Source organism: Rhinoraja longicauda, chromosome 17 (assembly GCF_053455715.1).
Source record: "Rhinoraja longicauda isolate Sanriku21f chromosome 17, sRhiLon1.1, whole genome shotgun sequence".
Lineage (NCBI taxonomy): Eukaryota > Metazoa > Chordata > Chondrichthyes > Rajiformes > Arhynchobatidae > Rhinoraja > Rhinoraja longicauda.
Genome location: NC_135969.1, coordinates 43,144,691 through 43,160,352, shown reverse-complemented (window position 1 = coordinate 43,160,352; position 15,662 = coordinate 43,144,691). Strand labels below are relative to the sequence as shown.

At 46.2% G+C, this 15,662-nt stretch overlaps 1 protein-coding gene across 1 annotated transcript in view; it reads right to left on the bottom strand.

The window, feature by feature from the left end:
* The window catches only part of cfap20dc (CFAP20 domain containing), a 184,807-nt gene that overhangs the window by 108,328 nt on the left and 60,817 nt on the right, over positions 1-15,662 (bottom strand). Inside the window, exons 5-7 of the mRNA XM_078413761.1 lie at positions 9,778-9,892; positions 7,919-8,078; positions 5,438-5,602 (exon numbers count right to left, since the gene is read on the bottom strand). Of these exons, the coding sequence (XP_078269887.1) occupies positions 5,438-5,602; positions 7,919-8,078; positions 9,778-9,892 (440 nt within the window). The remainder of the gene's footprint in view (positions 1-5,437; positions 5,603-7,918; positions 8,079-9,777; positions 9,893-15,662) is intronic.

Sequence of the window (15,662 nt, the reverse complement as noted above, 5' to 3'; positions counted from 1 at the left end):
CTGAGAACTATATCCTGCACTCTGTATCTTCCCCTTTGCTCCACCTATTGTACTTGAGTTTGAACTGATTATATCTATGTATGGTATATCTGATCTGTTTGGATAGCATGCAAAGCTATTCACTGTACCTCGACACATGTGGCAATAATACCAAACCAACTTCAGCCACAGAGAGGGGTCGACAATGAAGTCTTTACCAATGCTCAAACTACAGGTTTTCTCGTTCACTCCGTTGAATCTCTGGGCTGTGTGCCTTTCATAAGGTCTTAAGCGATAGAAGCAGAATTAGGCCATTCGGCCCATCGAGTCTACTCCGCCATCCAATCATGGCCGATCTATCTCTCCCTCCTAACCCCATTCTCCTGCCTTCACCCCATAACCCCTGGCACCAGCACTAATCAAGAATCTATCCATCTCTGCCTTAAAAATATCCATTGACTTGGCCTCCCCAGCCGTCTGTGGCAAAGAATCCCAGATTCACCACCCTCTGATGAATGAAACTTTATTTTTGATAATAAATGAACAGCAGGCCCCCTCTCCGCATTGCTTAGGAAAGGATGAGAGGAGATCTTATCGAAACGTATAAGATTATTAAGGGGTTGGACACGTTAGAGGCAGGAAACATGTTCCCAATGTTGGGGGAGTCCAGAACAAGGGGCCACAGTTTAAGAATAAGGGGTGGGCCATTTAGAACTGAGATGAGGAAAAACTTTTTCAGTCAGAGTTGTGAATCTGTGGAATTCTCTGCCTCAGAAGGCAGTGGAGGCCAATTCTCTGAATGCATTCAAGAGAGCTAGATAGAGCTCTTAAGGATAGCGGAGTCAGGGGGTATGGGGAGAAGGCAGGAACGGGGTACTGATTGAGAATGATCAGCCATGATCACATTGAATGGCGGTGCTGGCTCGAAGGGCCGAATGGCCTCCTCCTGCACCTATTGTCTATTGTCTATTGAAAGACGGTTGTGCCATGCGTTTCCTTTCAACGTGCTCAGAAACAGACTGCGATCGTTGCCAGACAATGAGGGATGGTTTTCCGTTTTTAAATAATTGCCTGACTGCAGCAGCACACACGACTGCAAATTAATTTGACTCGTGACAGAGTTGCCATGTTGTTCAGGCAATGATTAAATATGAGCTCCGCTCTGAAGTTGATTCCCATCCGAGGATTGTTCTCTCCTCCTTAGGCTCCTCCTACAACAGCCCAGTTCAGGTTATTCTATTGTCACGTGTACCGAGGTACAGTGAAAAGCTTTATGTTGTGTGCTTTATCCAGTCAGCGGAAAGACAACACACCATTACAATCGAGCCATTTACAGTGTGTTGATACATGATAAGGGAATAACGATCAGTGCAAGGTAAAGCCAGCAAAGTCCCATCAAGGATAGTCTGAGCATCATCAAAGAGGTAGACAGTAGTTCAAAGTAAGGACCGATCTAAGAGAAGCTTAAGAAGATCGTAGTTAAAGTAAGAAATGTTGCTGTGGGAGTAGAGATTTAAGAGTGTGCAGCGATTGTACTATGAGTTTGTAGATCTGCATGTGTGACTAGCACGCAAATAGTCGCCTGGGTTGGGCGCCATCTTGGAGTTAGTTGCCGTCCCACCCTCGGAGGTGATGCGAGAAGTTTGCATTGTTCAGTGCAATGGCTGCTCTGCCCATTCCCCAGCAGCCATGAGTTCCCATAGACGTCTGCACCAGAAAGCATTTGCCTTCTTTGAGGTAGTTTAGTTTAGTTTAGAGATACAGTGCGGAAACAGGTCCTTGGGCCCACCGAGACCCCACCGACCAGCGATCCCCCCATGCACTAACACTACCCTACACACAGAGGGACCAATTTACAATTATACCAAGCCAATTAACCTACCAACCTGCACGCCTTTGGAGTGTGGGAGGAAACCGGAGATCTCAGAGAAAACCACACAGGTCACGGGGAGAACGTACAAACTTCGTACAGACAAGCACTTGTAGTAAGGATGGAACCCGGGTCTCTGGCGCTGTGAGGCAGCAACTCTACCGCTGCGCCATCGTGCCGCCCTTACTGTGAGGAAATTGGAGGAAACATCAAAATATGTTTGTTGCAGATATACTAATGTCATTTTCATCCAGAAAATGAAGCTGTGCCTTACAGCCAAGGACCATAAGTGGGTTTTAACTGAGGAAAAGCCCCTGCGTTGAATGACTGGAAAAGTTCAAGACAGCACTTGCAACAGGACTCTGACAAACATGTACTGTAAAAAAGAGATCTGCAGCTGAAAAGATTCATTCCAGCCAAACCTTAACATTTAAAATGCAAATGAAGAAAGGGGCCATCTAACGGTGACAGGTAGACACAAAATGCTGGAGTAACTCAGCGAGTCAGGCAGTATCTCGGGAGAGAAGGAATGGGTGAAGTTTCGGGTCGAGACTCTTCTTCAGACTGAAGAAGGGTCTCGACTCGAAACGTCACCCATTCCTTCTCTCCCGAGATACCGCCTGACTTGCTGAGTTACAATAGACAATAGACAATAGGTGCAGGAGGAGGCCATTCGGCCCTTTGAGCCAGCACCACCATTCAATGTGATCATGGCTGATCATTCTCAATCAGTACCCCGTTCCTGCCTTCTCCCCATACCCCCTGACTCCGCTATCCTTAAGAGCTCTATCTAGCTCTCTCTTGAATGCATTCAGAGAATTAGCCTCCACTGCCTTCTGAGGCAGAGAATTCCACAGATTCACAACTCTCTGACTGAAAAAGTTTTTCCTCATCTCAGTTCTAAATGGCCTACCCCTTATTCTTAAACTGTGGCCCCTGGTTCTGGACTCCCCCAACATTGGGAACATGTTTCCTGCCTCTAACATGTGTACCCCGTTTCCTGCCTTATACGTTTCGATAAGATCTCCTCTCATCCTTCTAAATTCCAGTGTATACAAGCCTAGTCGCTCCAGTCTTTCAACATATGAAAGTCCCGCCATTCCGGAATTACTCCAGCATTTTGTGTCTACCTTCGATTTTAACCAGCATCTGCAGTTTGTTTCCCCACATCTAATGATGACAACTTTCTACTGATCCTCAGTAGATCAGTGAGTGGGAAGGATAGAAGATAGTGTTGCTATTGGAGAATGATACATTGCTGCTTAGAGAAGAGACTAGACATGAAACCTGCAATACGTCGGAGTCCAAAATATTAGGCATTGCTTCTTTGTACGTCCAGAAAAAGAAAGTTATGATTTTAACAACAAACTCACCAGTTACATAAAAGATAAATAAATGAGTTAGGAATGCCTATTTGGTAACACTTTACAGTTTACAGCACAAAGCCAGGGCCTTTGGCCCACCGAGTCCAGGTCGATCATCGATCACCTGTTTGCACTAGTTCTATGTTATCCCTCTCTCTCATAAAGTGAAAGGAGTATGTTGGGAGTATTTTATACCCACAACCTCCCGGGGGGCAATTTACAGAGGGCCAATTAACCTACAGACCCTCACGTCTTTGGGATGTGGGAGGAAACCGGAGCACCCGGAGGAAACCCACGCTGTCACAGGGAGAACATACAAACTCCGTTTTGATACCAAGTGTTCAGTGTTCTGGGAAATATATTACTATTCAGGAGTACGAGGGCACTGTGGAGAAGTCACTTCTGATACAGGTCTGGACAATTTCTGATTCTGTTGTACCACTGCAAACATCTTGGGTAAAACTAAACTACAGAGTGAGGCCCGACGCAAATTGGAGGAACAGCTCATATTTCACTCGGGGAGCTTACACCCCAGTGGTATGAACATTGACTTCTCTAACTTCAAGTAGCCCTTGCATTCCCTCTCTCTCCATCCACTCCCCATTCCCAGTTCTCCGTCCAATCTTACTGTCTCCGACTACATTTTATCTCTGTACCACCCCCTCCCCTGACATCAGTCCGAAGAAGGGTCTCGACCCGAAACGTCACCCATTCCTTCTCTCCCCGAGAGGCTGCCTGACCCGCTGAGTTACTCCAGCATTTTGTGTCCATCTTCAAACTAAACTAAACTTCAGGTATCCCAAATACAACGCTCTCTTCTGCCAATGAGTAAATATTTCTCACTAACGTGGGGAAATCAATGTGTTTTTTTGCTGAGCTGTCACTGTTTCCACAGTGTCAGACAACGAGAAGAATATAATGATTGACAAATTAAAACCAAACCTCTTGCCAATTAAATCCTGCATCATTGAATTTCAAGCATGCCTGAAATACCGACTAGCAGATTAAGATCTAAGAGCTAAGGTTATTTCTAACACACGTGTTGTGAAATTTAAATGGAGGTTGTACAGGATATAATATCAAGCGATCGCCTCAAATTTAAACAAGTGAGGTTTCCTGAATTTTACGTGTTTTGTGAAGTGATGACCACCTATACGACTAAGTATAACAACACCAACTAATCAGTTTTAATCTCTCAGAGATTGATTAATTTTTTGAAAGATAGACAATAGACAATAGGTGCAGGAGTAGGCCATTCGGCCCTTCGAGCCAGCACCACCATTCAATATGATCATGGCTGATCATTCTCAATCAGTACCCCGTTCCTGCCTTCTCCCCATACCCCCTGACTCCGCTATCCTTAAGAGCTCTATCTAGCTCTCTCTTGAATGCATTCAGAGAACTGGCCTCCACTGCCTTCTGAGGCAGAGAATTCCACAGCCCAGCAAGATACAGCATAGAAACAGGCCATTCACCGCACCGACCATCGATTTACCCGTTTGCACAAATTCTACATTATCCCACTTTCTCATCCATTCCCTAGGGGGGCAATTTACAGAAACCAATTTACCTACAAACCCGCACGTCTTTGGGATGCGGGAGGAAACCGGAGCACCCGGAGGAAACCCTATGCAGGAGAACAGGGAGAACATGCAAACTCCATACAGCCAGCACCCATAGCCAGGATGGAACCCGGGTCTCTGGTGTGGTGAGGCATCGACTCTACCGCTGCGCCACAGTGCTGCCTTCTCTGGAGAAACTGGACAGGTAGCGTTTCGGGAGAACAGGGAGAACATGCAAACTCCATACAGCCAGCACCCATAGCCAGGATGGAACCCGGGTCTCTGGCGTGGTGAGGCATCGACTCTACCGCTGCGCCACAGTGCTGCCTTCTCTGGAGAAACTGGACAGGTAGCGTTTCAGGAGAACATGCAAACTCCAAATAGACAGCACCCGAGGACAGGATGGAACCCGGGTCTCTGGCGCTGTCTCGAGGCAGCAGCACTACCCGCTGCGCCACTCTGCCCCCCCCCTCTGGATCTGCAGTAATGAATAATCTTGGAACAATCGTGTTGCTCAGATTGATTCAGACAATCTACCACAAATAATGAATGGATCGAAAACTATACAAAATATAATTGGCACAAACCAAATTCTATCAATTCAAATTGACTTAAGATAACAAGTGATAGCAAAAGGTTTGAACTGAATTCTGCAACCATACCCATGTCCGCTGAAGCCAGCTGCTGGCTCCCAATGCGTAGTTCTCCTTGTTTGAGTTTCACCATGTTCAGAAGCTGCGTAACCTGATCGATGTCAATGGCCAGCTGACAGCATCTGGGGATCATGTCCGTGGGTCCATCGGAGAAACACTGCAGGGAGTACAAACCTGGGGAAGGGAAAGATGTCCTTAACACACAGGGCCAGGTTGCAATAATACCCCCAGCAGCGTATCAACTTGTAGCCAGCTTCACGCAACTTCACCGGACCGCCCCCTCCCCTCACATCAGTCTGAAGGGTCTCGACCCGAAACGTCACCCATTCCCTCTCTCCCGAGATGCTGCCTGACCCGCTGAGTTACTCCAGCTTTTTGTGTCCCCCTTCCAAATACCCGAGGGTATAGGTTTCAGGTGAGAGAGGCAACGTTTAAAGGAGATGTGTGGGGCAATATTTTGTTACAGAGTTGGTGAGTGCCTAGAATGGGCTGCCAGGGCTGGTGGTTGAAGCAGGTAATATACTGGCATTAAAGACCATATGACATAGGAGAAAAACTTGGAACTTATGAGACTTTTGGAGAAGTGTATGGATATGCAGGGATTGGACTGATATGGATTAGTCAGAGGGTGGTGAATCTGTGGAATTATTTGCCACAAATGGTTGTGGAGGCCAAGTCAGTGGATATATTGAATGAATGAATGAGTGAATATAACTTTATTGTCATTCAAAACTATACACCAGACGAGTGCATATTTAAGGCAGAGATAGAGAGATTCTTGATTGGTACGGGCATCAGCGGTTATGGGGAGAAGGCAGGAGAATGGGGTTTGGAGGGGAGAGACAGATCAGCCATGATTGAATGGCGGTGTAGACTTTGAAGGGCCGAGTGGCCTAATTCTACTCCTATCACTTATGATCTTATGATTATGTGCAGGTAGGTAAGAGATGGTCTTCGCATCATGCTCGGCACAAACATAGTGGGCCTGTTCGTGCGCTTTACTGGTCTATTTTCTATGTCCTAATGTCCAGTTGGGTGGAGTTTAGTTTATTGTTACGGGTACCGAAGCAAAGTGCCAAGCTTTTTTTTTTAGATTTAGAGATACAGCGCGAAAACAGGCCCTTCGGCCCATCGAGTCCGCACCGCCCAGTGATCCCCGCACTTTAATACTATCCTACACACACTAGGGACAATTTTTACATTTACCCAGTCAATTAACCTACATACCTGTACGTCTTTGGAGTGTGGGAGGAAACCGAAGATCTCGGAGAAAACCCACGCAGGCCACGGGGAGAACGTACAAACTCCGTACAGACAGCACCCGTAGTCAGGATCGAACCTGAGTCTCCGGCGCTGCATTCGCTGTAAGGCAGCAACTCTACCGCTGCGCCACCGTCCTGCGTGCTGTCCAGTCGGCAGACAGACGGTACATGATTACACTCGGGGCACTCACAGTGCACAGATACATGGCGAAGGGAATAGAGATTTAAACGACTGGAGCGATTGCAACGTGTGATTGCAGATCCAACTCTGTGGCTCGCACACAGAGAGCAGCCAGGGTCCGGGCGCCATCTTGGGTGACTCTGTATACACCGACCAGCCAAAACATTATGACCACCTGGTCCTCCGTGTGCAGCCCCATACGCAGCAGGGTGCGATGCACTGTGTATTGTGACACATTCCTCCCGTGACCACCATTAACATTTTCTGTGACTTGTACCACAGTCGACCTTCTGTCGGTTCGGACCAGACGGGATAGCCTTCGTTGCCCTCGCGCATCGATGAGCCTTGGGCGCCCAACACCCTGTCTGTCGCCGGTTTGTGGTTTGTCCCTCCTCGGACCACTGTCGGTCGGTACTCACCACTGCTGACCGGGAGCACCCCACAAGCCTTGCCGTTTCAGAGATGCTCTGACCCAGTCGTCTGGCCATAACAATTTGGCCCTTGTCAAAGTCGCTCAGGTCTTTACTCCTGCCCATTTCTCCTGCATCAAACACATCAACTTGAAGTACTGACTGTTCACTTGCTGCCTAATATATCCCACCCCTTGACAGGTGCCATTGTAACAAGAGACGGCACGGTGGCGCAGCGGTAGAATTGCTGCCTTACAGCGAATGCAGCGCCGGAGACTCAGGTTCGATCCTGACTACGGGCGCCGTCTGTACGGAGTTTGTACGTTCTCCCCGTGACCTGCGTGGGTTTTCTCTGAGATCTTCGGTTTCCTCCCACACTCCAAAGACGTACAGGTATGTAGGTTAATTGACTGGGTTAATGTAAAAATTGTCCCTAGTGGGTGTAGGATAGTGTTAATGTGCGGGGATCGCTGGGCGTCGCGGACTCGGTGGGCCGAAGGGCCTGTTTCCGCACTGAATCTCGAAATAATCAATGTTATTCACTTCGCCCGTCAGTGGTCATAATGTTTTGGCTGATGGGTGTAGGTCATCCTTAATTAGCATTACGCAGGTCGATTTTTTTTCCCCAAATACTTACCATCCTCAAAGGTAGTCGTATCCTGTGGCTGGAACTTCATTGTGAATATCTTCCTCAGTTTGCAATTAGCTGAGACAACAATCCTGTCCAGGAACTGGAAGCCTGGTCCTTTGAAAGCAGCGTTGGCGAACGAGACCATATCAATGCAAATGTTGCTCCACTGCAAGGAGAAGACACTTTGGTTTACAGAGGCTTCCACTTACACTATTTGGACTTTACAATGGTGTAAACGCTGGGCAACGGTGGCGAGCCGCAGCGCGCTTCCGGCCACGTGATCAGGCATGCTTAAATGCGATTTCCACTTACGATATTTTCGGTTCACGATGGATTTATCGGAACGTGACCCCCATCGTAAGTTGCGGAGCAATTGTAACTGGAATTGCCCTGTCGCGTAACCCATCCCTCAGCGCCTCTCCCACCGCAGCCTACGTGGTACAACTCCGAGAAATTGAACGGCAATGAGGGGCGTCGCAGCGGTTAGAGCCACTGCCTCACCGCACCAGAGACCCAGGTTTGATAACGACTATGGGCGCTGCCTGTGCTGAGTTTGCACGTGTCTCCCTGCCACCGCATGGGTTTTCTCCGGTTTCCTCACACATCCCAAAGACGTGCGTGTGTGTAGGTTAATCGACAAGGGGCCACAGTTTAAGAATAAGGGGTCGGCCATTTAGAACGGAGATGAGGAAAAACTTTTTCAGTCAGAGAGTTGTGAATCTGTGGAATTCTCTGCCTCAGAAGGCAGTGGAAGCCAATTCTCTGAATGTATTCAAGAGAGAGCTAGATAGAGCTAGATCCAGCTCCAAAATTGGGAGTATATCAGGATTCAATAGACAATAGGTGCAGGAGTAGGCCATTCGGCCCTTCGAGCCAGCACCGCCATTCAATGTGATCATGGCTGATCATTCACAATCAGTACCCCGTTCCTGCCTTCTCCCCATACCCTCTGACTCCGCTATCTTTAAGAGCTCTATCTAGCTCTCTCTTGAAAGCATCCAGAGAATTGGCCTCCACTGCCTTCTGAGGCAGAGAATTCCTCAGATTTACAGCTCTCTGACTGAAAAAGTTTTTCCTCATCTCCGTTCTAAATGGCCTACCCCTTATTCATAAACTGTGGCCCCTGCTTCTGGACTCCCCAACATTGGGAACTTGTTTCCTGCCTCTAACGTGTCCAATCCCTTAATAATCTTATACGTTTCAATAAGATCCCCTCTCATCCTTCTAAATTCCAGTGTATACATACGACAGTCCCGCCATTCCGGGAATTAACCTAGTGAACCTATGCTGCACTCCCTCATTAGCAAGAATATCCTTCCTCAAATTTGGAGACCAAAACTGCACACAGTACTCCAGGTGCGGTCTCACTAGGGCCCTGTACAACTGCAGAAGGACCTCTTTGCTCCTATACTCAACTCCTCTTGTCATAAAGGCCAACATGCCATTTGCTTTCTTCACTGCCCGCTGTACCTGCATGCTAACTTTAAGTGCCTGATGAACAAGGACAACCAGATCTCGTTGTACGTCCCCCCATTCCTAACTTGACACCATTCAGATAATAATCTGCCTTCCTGTTCTTTCCACCAAAGTGGATAACCTCACATTGGATTCAAGGTTGGCAATCTGCAGGAAATTGTAACTAAATACCCCAACTTTCGATGGTTAAGTGTAAATCGTCAAGCCGGACTCCTTTTTGAACAGAGCATGCAATTCAAAAACATTCATCAGAGAGAAAGCTTTTCCAAAAAGGTATGGAGACTGTGGCCCTCAATGCTATCCTTGAATTACTTGCAACCATTAAGAGATAAAGCTCCTGCACAACCAGTACAATTTTGCAGCAATCATTGTTTTGAACAATAACTTACAATTTTACGTCTGATGATACCGAGCGGTATTTTTGCGTGGAGTGGAGTTGTGGAAAATTCCTTGTGGATGGTAGATAAGTACAGCCGCCTCTTGATATTTCCCAAATCAGTAATCCTAAAAAAGAATGAAATCAGAAAAAAACATTGTCAATCCTACGAATTTCTTCTGAAGAGAACTGCGTGCATTTCCGTCACTTATATTCCGGTCATACAGAATTGAGATGAAAAAATGGAATTTAAAAATAACCCCTTTTTACAAGATAAATAATGAGTTTTCATTCCCCCCATTCACAACTTGGTGGCCATAGGCCTCTGTATAATGGAACCACTTTACATGCTAATTTATATCTGTGCTCGATACAGAATTTTACAGGGCCACAACTTAGGGAGAAATTCAATTTGTACACAGAATGAACAAAGCTTTGATAAACCTGCTTGTTCTTGCAGTTCAATTTCAAAACAGACCAAAATGTCACCAAATTTTACAAAAATGTTGTGTAGTTTCATTCTCATAAACATACCTGACGTTTTATTTAGGATCAAAGTTTGGCAGAAAACAATTTGTCAGTTTTAGTTCTTGGAGACACAGTTCCAAATCTGCTTCACAATGCTCAGTTTAGCTTATTGTCACGTGTACCGAGAGGTACAGTGAAAAGCTTTTGTGCTAAGCAGTCAGCGGAAAGACGATGCATGATTACAATCGTTCCATCCACAGTGTACATGATAAGGGAATAATATTTAGTGCAAGATGTATCCAGTAAAGTACGATCAGAGATAGTCTGAGGGCCTCCCTTAAAGAGGTAGATGGTAGTACAGGACTGCTCAGCAGGAATGGTCCATAATCTCTGAAATTATGCATGCCAGCACACACACCTTCAAAAGAGTTTGGTGGGGTGGGGTGGCACAGTGGTGCAGCTGGTAGCGCCACTGCCTCACAGCACCAGAGACCCAAGTTCGATCCTGACCCTCGGCTGCTGTCTGTGTGGAGTTTGCACTTTCTCCGCCCGGCGGGGGCTTCAATGTCGGGAGCCACGACCGCCCCGACGTGGCAACTCCAACAGCCTGACCGCTGGAGAAGACGGCAGGGGAAGGGAAAATACATTCTGGCCTTCCATCACAGAGGAGGTGACTGGAGGAGACTCACTGTGATGGATGTTTCTTTTGTTTGGTGTTAGTTTATGATTGTATGGGTTATTGCATTTTTATTGATTATTCTTATTGGTCTTATTGTTGAACTGCGGGTAATGTTTCATTTCACTGCACATTTATGTGTATGTGACAAATAAACGACTATTGACTATTGACTCCCTGTGTTTCTTCCCAGCGCTCCAGTTTTCTCCCACATCCAAATAAGTTGCAGGTTTGTAGGTTAATTGCCCCCCCTGTAAATAGTCCCTCATGCGTAGGGAGTGGATGAGGAAATGAGATAACATGGAACTACTGTGAATGGGTGATCTGTATCGCTAAACTAAACTAAAGTCTCTTGCCCAGAGTAGGGGAATCAAGGACCAGGGGACATGGGTTCAAGGTGAAGGGGAAAGGATTTAATAGGAATCCGAGGGGCGACATTTTCACACAGAGGGTGGTGGGTGTGTGGAACAAGCTGCCAGAGGAGGCAGCTGAGGCTGGGACTATCCCATCGTTTAAGAAACAGGTACATGGATAGGACAGGTTTGGAGGAATATGGACAAAGTGCAGTAGGGCAAAGTAGGACTAATGAACTGGGACATTGTTGACAGGTTGGGCTGAAGGGCCTGTTTCCATACTGTATCACTCTGTGACTTAGCAATTCCAGGCAACAGGACACAGCGACCATTCTGTAAACTGCGATCTAAGAAAACTTTGTACATCTGCCCTATTACCTTTGCAGATAACCTCATTATTTTGTTACTCATGACTGAAGAACTTGCTACCTTAAGTTTCAGTTAAAGTTTACATTGGCGATGATATTGACGTTAATTTGTACCCGGTAAATGCCAAGCGAGCTCCCTGCCTTCCTAGCCAAGCTCAAAGTCCGGTTCTTAATGCTTGGTTACAAAATTTATACTTGTGAAAAGCCGCAACACTGTGGATTAGGAGAATCTTGCACATATTTATAACACTGGAATCCTTAATTAGGAGTCAAATGACAGCAATTTCTTGGAATAGGTTCCAGCTGGTCTAATCAGCTGTGAAACGGGCAGGTACCATGTCTACCATGAACTGACACTGTAAGTGAACCAGTCAGTTAGGGAAAAGAATTATAACAGGAATTCTAAACCAAGTGCTCCGGATTCCTCCCACGCTCCAGAAACGTACGGGTTTATAGGTTTAGGAAACAAAATCTGCAGATGCTAGTTAAAATCGAAGGTAGACACAAAATGCTGGAGTAACTCAGCGGGAGAGAAGGAATGGGTGACGTTTCGGGTCGAGACCCTTCTTCGGTCTGAAGAAACGTCATCCACCCATTTCTTCTCTCCTGAGATGCTGCCTGACCCGCTGAGTTACTCCAGGATTTTGTGTCTATCTTCGGGTTTATCGGTTAATTGACTTCAGTGAAAAAATGTGAATTGTCCTTAGTTTGTGTGGTATAGTGCTGGTATCGTGATCGCTCAGTGTTTCCACGCCCGAAAATAGCTCTAAAGAATACCAATGGCCTAAAAAATTGTCTGTGCAATATTTAAAATATTTTTCTAATTTTTCCTATAATTTGGCTTAACCCCTTGAATGTTTGCAGTATATAATGTCTATATTTTCACTATCATCAAAGAAGATCATCCACAAATCTCAAGTGGATGATTCCCTATTCAGTTGATCTGAATATCTAATGTCACATTGGCTGGAGTAAGAGACCCTGTAAAGCTAAATAAAAATGGTGTTCTGGAATGAGTTAGTATTTTGAAAATACCCTGCAGGAAATCACGATGTAGTTTTACAGGACTATGGTTAAACTGCTTTTGAAGTATTGCCAAAATGGCCACAATAAACTGGAGTAACTCAGCGGGTCAGGCAGCATCTTTGGAGAACATGGATAGGTGACGTTTCACAGAGTGCTGGAGTAACTCAGCGGGTCAGGCAGCATCTCTGGAGAACATGGATTGGATCATGTCTGAAGAAGGTCCCGACCCGATAGATCACCTATCCATGTCCTTCAAAGATGCTGCCTGACCCGCTGAATTACTCCAGCACTTTGTGTGTTTTCTTTTGTATACCAGCATACAAATAAAATTGACTTGACATATTTAGTTTAGTTTAGTTTAGAGATACAGCGTGGATACAGGCCTTTCGGCCCACCGAGTCCACACCGACCAGCGATCCCCGCACATTAACACTATCCTACACACGCTAGGGACAATTTACACACACACAAAGCCAATTAACCTACAAACCTGTGCGTCTTTGGAGTGTGGGAGAAAACCAAAGATCTCGGAGAAAACCCACGCGGTCACGGGGAGAACGTACAAACTCCGTACAGACAGCACCCGTAGTCGGGATGGAACCCGGGTCTCCGGCGCTGCAAGGCAGCAACTCTACCGCTGCGCCACCGTGCCGCCCCCTGGTTAGTACACATTTGGACCAGTTTATAAAATTATAACTTTCAAATCATATTTTGTATCTTATAACATAAAATTAAAGGATTGCTGCATTTATTTTAAAATGATCCTCAGATATCTTTTGGGAATTTATACTTTTGGAATGGCATTTTGGTTTCCAGTTGACGTTCAGTGGACACACGGTCGTTGAAAGCATCTGATAGACATCAAACTGCAACCTATGGTAAATAACAAGCTTCAAGCTGCTCATCATCTTCGCCTCAAAAGTCTGCAGTTGACATCTTCAGTGGATTTCCGATTTAGTTGGACGATAAAATATCTCATCTGTACAGTTTGTCTTCTCATACACCCAATCCATTTCCCACGATATAATGAGCATTTGACGATACCAAGCGCTTAATTCCGCGCAGTGCTGCTGGTTAGAAATTCCAATTAAAGTTTATTTCCCCGCCTCCCATTCATCACATTGTGTTGACCTTGTCTGCTTGAGTTACAAACTATATTTTACACCTGAACACAAGTGGGATTTGTTGAGGACACTTACACAGCGAGCTACATTGGTTTGCCAGTAAATAAAACGCAGGTCCCACAAAATCGGACCTGGGATTGATGGCATTATGCTTTTCACTGCACCCACAAGGTTAGTTTGTACTTTGCGACATTTATATACAATACGATACGATAGAACTTTATTTATCCCAGGAGGGAAATTGATCTGCCAACAGTCATAAAAAACACAGAAAAAATACATGAAGCATGAAATTATAGTGACGAGTGGAAAGATTTGGGGGACGTGCAAAGATTGAGGATGTGGGGGGCAGGGGGGGAGGAGTCAGTCTCAGTCTACCCCACGTCAGAAGGGGGAGGAGCTGTACAGTTTGATAGCCACGGGGAAGAAGGTTCTCCTGTGGTGTCCTGCCCTGTAGCTTGGTGGAACAATCGGTCATGGTGGCGATCCCTCGAGGTCGCGGATGATGGTCTACATTCCATTGTGTTTATGGACTCTCAGATGGCTTTTGAAAGCTCTTTGGCATTCAGGGCAGGTAATTCCAGATGTCAGATCGGGCTTTGCTTGTTGCTGCCTCTCTTTCCGTTTGCTTCTAATTCTGCGCGTCAGTTGGCTTCGAAGGTCGCTGTTCCTTTTGGATGATGGTTGGCCAGCGATTCCTGTCCTTGGCATTGGGATCCCAGTTGTCGATGACCATTTCACATTTCTTCACGCTGGCTTTTAAGGCGTCTTGAATCTCTTCTTTTGCCCGCCTCTTTTACGTTTGCCTTCTTTAAGCTGGGCACATTGCCGCACTGGTGGGTAAGGCAAAGCAGCGCCTTTACCACCTCAGACAGCTGAGGAAATTCAGAGTGTCTCTGACGATCCTTCAATGCTTCTACTCTGGGGCTGTAGAGAGCATCCTGTCTGGCAACATCACAGTCTGGTTTGGGAACAGCTCTGCCCAGGACAGGATGGCCCTGCAGAGAGTAGTGCGTGCGGCACAATGCACCATGGGAACTACACTCGCCCCCCTGCAGGACCTAAACATCAGGAGGTGTAGATCGAGAGCAAGCAAGATTATGGGGGACCCCTACCACCCCAGCAACGGACTGTTCCAGCTGCTACGGTCAGGCAAACGCCTCCGCTGTCACGCTGTGAAAACGGAGAGGATGAGACGGAGTTTCTTCCCACAGGCCATCAGGACTGTTAACTTTTATAACTCGAGGGACTAAATTTTGTCTTCTCTGTATTAACTTTAATTTATATGCTGTAACTGTAATTCTTTTTTTGCACAATCCGCAGGCATTGCCACTTTCATTTCACTGCACATCGTGGATGTGTGACAAATAAACTTCACTTGACTTGGAGTAGCAGGCTAGCTTTGGTAGACGCTCGTTTTCCATCCAAACAACATGACCGCTCCATCTTAGTTGGTTCTTGATGACGAAGGCTTCGATGCTTGATGCTTCTGCTTCATTCAGCACTCTGACATTGGTTCTTCTGTCTTCCCAGCTGATATTTAAGCTGCTTCGATCATCGGCTGCTCACTGCCCTCCCTGGAGCACCTGTTCAGACTACGCTGCCTCAGTAGAGCAGGCAAAATAATAAAAGATCCATCCCACCCCGGCCACCGTCTGTTTGTTCATCTGCCCTCTGGTCGACGTTTCAGGTCGATCAAATCCCGAACAAACAGACTTAAGAACAGTTTTTACCCCAGGGCCATACGAGAACTGAACACTACCTTTGCACTAGGCAACACCGTTAAAAAATCTTGTACTTAATATAATTGTATTTAATTGTATTTATGTATTTATTTGTTTTTGCATTTATTGCATATATGTTTGTACGCACCGTCAGGATTG